We start from the raw sequence: 9,545 nt of genomic DNA on the forward strand, positions 1-9,545 counted from the left end.
ACAGGAAACTCTCTCTAAATATTTGAGTGCTTGAATTGGCCCCGTTGTAACTTTAAAATCAGATGAAAAAAAAAAATACAGAGTTTTCTGTTTGATATCTATAATTTATGTGGCATTCAATTTTTTCCATCATCAATATTTCATGGATTCTGGTAGCACACAAGATGCTGTGAGAATATTAGAAAAGGAAGTAAGAGATAGCACAGTGAAGATGGCTAAAACAGTGGCCCGAGTGTAGCTCACACTCAACTTCCATAACCAAGTTATATTGTCAAAAAACATCACAGGAAATATAAGAAGTGAACCATTACTAAAATCGGGAAAAATTAACTCATTTAAAACGATCAAAATTATCACTACACTACTACTAAGACAGACCACACAAAACATTCCTATAGTTTCACAATGATGTGCTGTCTGGTAGTCAAGGTTTAACATGTAGCAAAATGAATACTGTCTTACTTTCTTGTGTATGCTGTGTCACTATTAGCATGGCAGACTACGTTGCGGGCTAATGGTGAAATGACTCTTTCAGTCTCCTGCTAATTCAACTACATGCCCAACAATAGCAACACCGCACCACATTTTCATCTGGCCTATGAATAGGAAGTGATACACTGGTCCAATGGCTGATTACTTTAGACAGACAGTAATTACAATGCTTCACAAGGAACATTGGCATAAATGTTACTGGTTGTCCCTTTACAAGCAATTATCCTCTATGTCTATTGATTCACCATAACACATTTCACACACAATCCGATCTTAATTACTTTTCAATAAATATTGACAAGAGCACTGTAACAAGTTTAGTAAAGGAGTCAACAACTGTAGTGACTGAAAATGATATTAACTAAAACTTCCAGTAATTGACTTCCATATAATACAGAGCTGTGGGCAACTGAGATTAGATAAGCATAAACACTGGTGTGCACTGGCATATGATCTACGATAAGTGTCATTTAGTGTGCAAGTGTCAGCTATAGGTCAAGCTCGTCCAACATCTGATAATTCTGTTGACAACAGTCTGACCACCGAGTAGGCTACAGTGCATTTTGAGTGTCTCAGCTGTGAAAACTAAGCTTGCAGTTTTCTGTGCAGTTCCGATAACTCTGACCATCTATTAACGGCTATTTTTGTCTGACGTTGTCAAGGACGCATGGTGCAGCGTGACACATTAGCACAACTCCACCTCTCTATCTCTCCAGCCATCCGTCACTCATCAGACTGACGTGTGTGTGTGTGTGTGTGTGTGTGTGTGTGTGTGTGTGTGTGTGTATGAGAGAGAGAGTTCTTCACTGAGTCTAATGACACTGGACTCTGTCACGTTAACACTGAGAGATCACCCACTCTACCCCAGTGAAGCTGCTCTCACTTGCAACTTACACCTTCTGTTCCTCATTCTCTACCTGAACTCCCACCACCTACACATGCACACACAAACACACACATATTAGTGATGTCTACCCTCCTCCAGGATGACTACTGCCACTGCTGCTATCTCCCTCACATTCCCCTGCTAACTCCCCATGCCCCCCCCCTCCCAAACACACACACACACACACACACACACACACTGTCCTTATCTAAGGCAACCTCCAGCAACATCACTCTGCAACCCTCCTTCCACCTGCCCCCCACCCCACCCCTCCACCCCCATGCCCATACACGCCTCTTCCTGCGGTTGTATGGAGCCACTCACTGAAGCCTCTTGCTCCCAGCCAAACACAAGTACGCATCAATATTTCACCACGTTGTTCGGGGCTGTGAGTAAACTGATATGGCAGGCGGAAACGCTCAGCACATTACGCCCTGAGAATACTTAATTAACTAGAAACCAACCTGCAGCAGGAGAGACAAAGCCGTCAAGTCGTCTGCCATTGTTTTTTTGGGAAAGGCTGAAGCGTGGTGTGTGTGTGTGTGTGTGTGTGTGTGTGTGTGTGTGTGTGTGTGAGAATCTCTCTCTCTCTAGAGTGGGCGATCACGGATCGGTGTGTTGTGTGTTGACTGTAACAAGCATCTACCCACTTACTAAGCTCAATTCTGCAGCTTTGCTACACACAGCACAGTTCTCGCTTCTCTTTTTCTCGTTTTTGTAGTTGAGTCAGAGCAGGACAGCACAGCACAGAACAGCACAGCACAGCACAGGAAGGCATCATTCACCATCAGCTCTCACTACTTTACATTCAACTCAGGTTATCTGTATCAGTTTTACACAGGTCAATTTCCCCCTCCGCCAGCACAATCACCAAGCTGTGGACTCTCTCTCTCTCAAAGGTCTGGTCACTTCCAGCCACTTACTATGAGGCAGAACCAGGAGGATGCAATGGACAGGCTGACATTCTCGGGCTGAGGCAGCTTGTGGACCACGTGACGTAAAGAAATCTGAGCAAAACAAACAAGCAAACAAAAAAAGAATGGAGAGGAATTTGCATGGACTAGAGGAGGAAGCGCGGGTGAGCCTGCTTGGGTTGCGGCGTTAGCGTCTATTAGCATTTAGCGGCTTCAGCGTTAGCTAAGGTTAGCGTAGCCATTAGCAGCTATTCTAGCCACATCCTCTTTTTGAAGCAGCGCCCCAGTCCCATGCGAGGCTCACCCACCCTTCCGATGGCTTTTAGCTGACAGAGGCAACAGGAGGCCTTGGACACAACATACAAAAGACATCAGAGCTCAGCTTGAGATGCCAATCTGACAGTCGTCTACACTGCTGTTCACAGCGTGGAAAAGGAGAAACAGGGAACATGTGGTAAACATGGATGCTATAGACTACCCACTGACTGGAAAGCAACACATGAGGAGATTTAGATAAAAAGAAATCCCTTCCCTGGACAGGGCATAGTTTGATAGCGGGCACTCACAGCAGGTAAGTGCTGGCCAGTTCTGCATCTGTGGTTGAGGAGTTGATTGACTGATTCATACAGATTGCTTTGAAGCAGGATCTGTGTATATCTGCTCTGGACGCACCTCAAGATTTTTTTCCCCCTTTTTCAGAAACCAGGTCTACTTTATTTCAATAGGTTAGTATTTCTCACTTTCAGACAAAAGCATCCATTGTTGGTAATATGAATATTGAAAATAATACAATGACGTTTTTGCATTGATGTCAGGTTTGCAGGTTAAGGAGCTTACACATAGGAAGCTGCAATGGCATCACTGCAAACCCATTATTTTCAATGGCTTGCGCAGCACAAGAATGGCTTGCCACTCTTTTTGAAGTTGGAAGTTCAACCATGTTGACAACCACGTTGAACTCTGACCATGGCGCACTGTAAATCATAGCTATTTTGCGCTGAGCCAAGAGCTTGGGCCATTACTGTACCTCAACCAAAAGACACCAAGTGGCGAGCACAGTGCATTCCGCTTCCTACGTGTAAGCCCCTTTATAGCAGAATATTGTGCCACACTGTAGCAAGAAATGCTCATAAAGGGGCTTCATTGCGAACATTCTAAATTTGGGAGCAGAAGATGACACTTCCCATGAGAGAAACCTCCTCTTGTGTGTTGTGTGTGTGTGTGAGTGTGTGTGTGTGTGCGTTGTTGCTGTGAGTGCCATGCTGCTGCCAAAATATGCCCCGTTCCGTTTCCTGGGCGATGGATTGACAGGAGCATCAGCTGGCCCAACGGCTCGTCACCACTGAGGAGCCTCCACCTCCACTCGCTCCAGAGCCTCTCAGAATACCCACGCATACCATTGACATTTCCTGCTGACCTTTCCGTCTGTTTCCTCACACCCCACCCTCACCACCCACCCACCGCCGGACCCTGTTCGGAGCCCAGCGCAGGACCACATTTAATAGCTACTCTGCTCAGAGATAAGAGAATTCACAAATTGCGCAGACACTCAATTACGGGCCAAAAAAGTTTCAAGCACCCCTTTAGCTAAAAAGGGGGCTGCTTATTCCAGATTTCAGCCGCCCCTTCCAGCCAAGAGATGACATTTCTGCTGGGCCATTAGCATTTGTGGAGATGATTTGAAGCGCCATCCGCTGCTTCACAGCACAAAGGAGGCTAATGACTCTTTTATGATCCTGTCTCCTAATAAACAATGCCTCGGCAGCTGGCATCAGGACACAAGTGAGAGGTGGGGGGGGGGGGGGGGGGGTAAATCCAGAGACTCTGAGATGAAAGCCGCTCCTGATCTCTGCAGGTTTCACGTCCAAAGCCCTGCTTTTCAATACGCTAACCTTTGAAAACTATCCCCCTTGCTCCGGAGCGGCAGCTAATGGCTGGCGTTTAAATTTTTTATCTTACCCTCTTAAACTCTCCTATCTGGCAGACGGTCAAAAACACAGACGCTAAACTTTATTGACTGCTCGGCTTTGCCGGTTTGTCCTCTATCGAGAGCTTATCCTTGAAAGACCTTTTCCAGTACAAGGCACGGCGAGGCAAGAACACATTTAGCTGCACTCATTTAAAGCAATCAAGCCCTCAGCAAACACGGAGAAAGATCTCTCACACTGTCTTCAAATAAAGATGAGAGGAGGAGGATAAACTAAAATGGCATCTCCTCTAGCTGATGGAATAGGTCCTCTATTCTTCTGGCATCTTCTACAGCAGATTAGATTTTATGTAACATGCGCTACAGTCGACAGACTTCAAAGAAGAAGACTTGGTTTTACTTCTATCCTGACCGTTGGGTTCTCCATTCCCCTGACCAGCACACATCTCTTCTAGTTCTACAGCGAGTTAGCCTGGCGTTACATCTTCAGACTCAAGGGAAAGATCAGGGCTCATGACTAAGGTTTTTGTTAGGTCCATATACTGGCCCCCTCTGAGACTTTAGACAGCAAAGGTCTACAGTAGGCTAACAGCTGCAGCTGGGTCCTCCTCAAACCAACATCGCATTTTACTTCAACATTGACTTTTACTTCAACGGCATCATGGAGACATGGAGGTAACATCCTCTACAGATGTCAGCAGAAAAGGTTTGAGTTTAATTGTACTCTTTCTGCAAAAGGTCCTTCCCTTAAACAACATGGCATCTACTGAGTTCTAGACAGTTCCACATTAGACAAGGAGGGGAACCTCCGGTACAGACGGCGGACGGAGAGAGGTCTGGGCCTTACTTCGGAGCTCTCTGTTAGGTCCTCCTTGTCTTTACGCTTTGGGATATCGATGGCGGAGTTCATGATGGCACTCTGATCGGAGAGCTGAGCCTGCTGGAACTCTTTCACTTCTCTATCAATCACCTGCCATAGGAGACAAGGCCACAATATATAGATATATACTGTAGCATATGGATATATATCTCTACATCTATGCTGTACCTTGAGGAAGAAGAAGTGGAATGTGGTATGTGGTACTATATGAGGAATCAAACTCTTGAAACTGGTGTTCATTTCAAACATCTGAACCAGACACTGTATCTGCCCCTGACGTGATGTCGGCAACAGTTGGTACAACAAATTACTAGTGCAATGTCTATATAACTTTGTGGATAAATGGATCTCAATGAATCTTCTTGAATCTTCTTAATGAAAAAGACTTCAGTCACAAAGAGGGAAAAGCTGTCATTCGGCACAGTGCAGCCTGTCAGTCAGAAAATCATGTTCAAATCAAATGCCTTGGTACTGTAGGCTGTCTACTGTAGGCTCTTTTAGTGTCTACTCTCCACTTTCACGTGTGTTTTGATTCGCTATGAACGCGGGGAAGTGAGAAAAGCCATGTGAACAGTGAACGCGCAGTCTCTTTCTGAGAAGCAACGGAGGTGCCGTACCTCTTTGGGTGGCATGGGCCACGGCGGGTCCGTATTTGTCGGCGTTGTGGTGCTCCATGTTGGTGCCAGACGAGCACTTGTCCGTGGCCAGCGGGTGGGGCGTCTTGCCCACCAGGCTCTGCACAGACTTCACCATGTTCTTCAGGTCCTCGGGGTAGGGGGTGGGGTAGCGCTTCAGGTTAATCTCCACCTGAGCAGGAACGGACACACACACACACACACACACACACACACACACACATACACACACACACACACACACACACACACAAAACATACGCATACACCCACATGCACACACAAATATGCACGCACAAACCACACACATAGACACAAGAAGACAATAGCGATAGGTTCAGCCACAATGGATATGAATAGTTTTCCATATCTGGCCAATTATAGTTCAGCCAAATGTCCATGGGCATTGTATTTTCATAAGTATAGAAAAAAACTCTCTGAACATTCTCCCACAGGGTATTTTACGGCTTAAAATGACACAGCACTCCTTGGCTCTGTGAATGATGCTCCAGTTGCAAGGGTTGCTGCATATAACATTAAAATCACTGATACAATTGTTCATTCTCACAGTTGTGTTCAAATTGCACACTGATCAAAAAAATACCAAACAAACAAAATAAAAATGTTTGAGGTGCCAATATCCATACACCTAGCTCCTCAGCTTCGACATATTGACTCTAGCTTTGATCGAGTCTTTAGTAAATCAGTAAATAAGTAAAAAATATAGGGCACCAGCCCAGCACCACACTCCAAGCATGATCAACAAAAATGGATATTCTAGGCTGTAAAAGATCCCATTAAGAACCAAATCTACACACGTATGGCTACTGACAAATGTAAGGTTCATTAATCAAATATTATTTAAAAAGTATTAAAAAACATCTTTGTTTTTGAGGTTTTGAGAAATCGGGGCGGAAACTGGTACTTTTCCGATAAATAGTGGTATTAGTAAAATATGTGAATAGCCTGTGTGTGCTGCCCCTAAGCAGCTGATCCTATAGAGAGGGCGGGAAACCTTCACTTTTCCTGAATTGTCCTCCTCTTCCTTCTTCTCCTCGAACTCAAAGGCCACAGTCATGCGCTGCTGCCGCTGCTCCTCCCACAACGTGGGGTTGAAGCTGTCGCTGTCCGACTGGTAGTCTGGGGCACATCACAAACAGGTTAAGCACATTACAATGTCCAGGTTACCATCAGCGAGCACGAGAGATGGAACAGAAGTACTTCTTGTCTTCTTGTGTCTATGTCTGTGGTTTGTGTGTGCATATTTGTGTGTGCATGTGTGTGTGTGTGTGTGTGTGTGTGTGTGTGTGTGTGTGTGTGTGTGCATGCTTGTGTGTTTGTGTGTATGTATGTATGTTTTGTGTGCGTGTGTGTGTCTGTCGCTGTCCGACTGGTAGTCTGGGGCACATCATAAACAGGTTCAGTACATTACAATGTCCAGGTTACCATCAGCAAGCACCAGAGATGGAACAGAAGTATTTCTTAGAGCAGAGATAAGAGAGCCTCATCTCAGAGAGCCGCATCTCATTTAGTGCTGTGTCTATCAGAGTGTGTGGTGTAATTTAAATGTTCCTAAATGGCTAATCTGAGTGGATTATAATCCGTTATAATCTGTTTACCCTCTTCATGCCGCGGTTGCTGGGGGAACATGTAGTTGGTGAGGACCCTCTGCTTCGTCTCGGGGTGGGCCTCTGTCTGCAGAGGTATCAGGGCCTTCGACTGCAAGAGTCAAACGCACAGGTCAAAGGTCAAGGTCATAGAGTCAAGGGTCACAGGCATAGCTCATTTCCTCGATGTGAAATATGTACAGTAGCACATAAACCAGCGTCATGATGTTTAATTTAGACCCTCTGCTATCAAAACATTCTGTGTTGCGGGATTATCAGTCTAATGGCTGTATTGGTGAACAGAGTACCAGCAATCCCCATACATTTATACAACATTACAAACAGTGGTAGCTTAAGGACCTTGGCTAGCATGCAGTAACCAAAAAAAGTTGTATGTTCATTTGTGGCCTTGAGTAATGGGGCTTTTCCATTGCATGGTATCAGGTTGACTCGACTCCACTCTACTCGATTTTGGTACAGGGTGTTCGTTTTCCACTGCAACAAAGTACCTCCAGTAGTTAGCCGATTGCCATAGCAACACTGAAGAAAGCAACTGGTACTGTCATTAACGTCATCTTTTGTTATCGCCTCAGCTCGCTTGAACCCCTGGTACCAGTTTTTGCCAATGGAAAACCAGAGACGGTTTATAAAGCGAGACGATTCCTATGAGGGTAAATTCTGGTCTCATTGTGACGCAACTGCCACTCCCATTTAGGAGGCAAACGGGAGCATTTCTATGGTTGAAATAAACCTGTTATCAACGGCACCTGCTTCTGCTGATTCTACACCGTTCTAACCCGATTATCTCGTCACTGATCACGCCCCTTTAGGAGGCGGAAGTGGTGCCATTTCATTCCATTGAAAAACCCCTTTATGATTCATCTTAGTAACTATACGATCTTTGGGAAAACCAAAGCGAGTAGAGTCGAGTTGATCAGTGGAGAAGCCCTACAAGTGAATAAGCAGCATAAGAGTGACTAAATGACAGTCCAGCGCTCCTCCATACCTGATTGTCTGAGAGCCAGAGTGCAGCGAGATCTTTAAGTTTGGTGAAAGTGAACGGTAGATTTTTCAACCTGTCGAAAAATGACAAGAGACAAAATGAGGACACTGTTTGAAAATGTAGGCATTTCACACCATACAGTATGGAAATCAGCAGACACTGTTCTGTTCACAACATGAATCAAAGTGAATCAATTTGCGTAAATACTGTTCTGTTTGTGTAAAGAGGCTGATGTAAAACATCTCTCTCTCTGTCCCTCTGTCTTTAGGGCAGGCCACTTCTCAGAAATGATCTAAACTCAACATCCTTCACTAATTGCATTATGTACATCCTGTAATCACACACACACACACACACACACACACACACACACACACACACACACACACACACACACACACACACACACACACACACACACACACACACACACACACACACACACACACACACACACACACACACACACACACACACACACACACACACACACACACACACACACACACACACACACACACACAGTAATCACCCTCCGCTCAACCAAAGGGCTTCATGGCCTTTTGTTCTATCACACAGAGGTTTGTTCATCTTATAGAGATATGAGATCAACGAGTTCTCATTTGGAAGACATTGAGGTCCTGCAGGATGTGGATGAGGATGTGTCATGTCTGGGGTACAAAGATGCTTTTGTCCTTTTCATCTCTATCCACACCAGGGCCACCTTCCATTATTTATGGGCCCAGTCAAACTTCTAGATATTATCAAGAGATACAGGGGATGACATTTGACTACACTGAGAGGTGTGTGAGAGAGTGTGTAGGTTTAGGCCTGTGTATGAGTGTGAGTCTGTGTGTAAAGGCCAATTTGTAGTCCAGGCAACAAGTGTGGACAAAAACGAAGTGCTGCCAACAGATGTCACAGAGCTGTAGGCTTCCATAGTCCAACGCCAGCGGTACATTTTTAAATAGAACATATCAACTGGTTTCTATAACAACCTGGACATTCACTGCGAAACGAAAGTAAACAGACACACCATGACCACGCCAACACACACATAGAACTCAAACTCAAACACAGAGTGTGACTATATTTATCTGTGCCATTTCAAATGTTTTGATGTACGTGACAAGCTCCACAACCCCAGCGGACAGAAATTTCTGATTTTTTTGTCGAGCAGCACTTGTCACCTGGATAAATT

The 9,545-nt window shown here is 45.0% G+C and overlaps 1 protein-coding gene across 1 annotated transcript in view; it reads right to left on the minus strand.

Annotated features, from left to right (window-relative positions):
* Positions 1–9,545, minus strand: part of lrrc7 (leucine rich repeat containing 7) — a 53,427-nt gene that overhangs the window by 18,925 nt on the left and 24,957 nt on the right. Inside the window, 6 exon segments of the mRNA XM_062556964.1 lie at positions 2,145–2,169; positions 5,717–5,746; positions 5,748–5,906; positions 6,756–6,874; positions 7,354–7,453; positions 8,348–8,417. Of these exon segments, the coding sequence (XP_062412948.1) occupies positions 2,145–2,169; positions 5,717–5,746; positions 5,748–5,906; positions 6,756–6,874; positions 7,354–7,453; positions 8,348–8,417 (503 nt within the window).

Source organism: Sardina pilchardus, chromosome 15 (assembly GCF_963854185.1).
Source record: "Sardina pilchardus chromosome 15, fSarPil1.1, whole genome shotgun sequence".
In the NCBI taxonomy this organism is placed as follows: Eukaryota; Metazoa; Chordata; class Actinopteri; order Clupeiformes; family Clupeidae; genus Sardina; species Sardina pilchardus.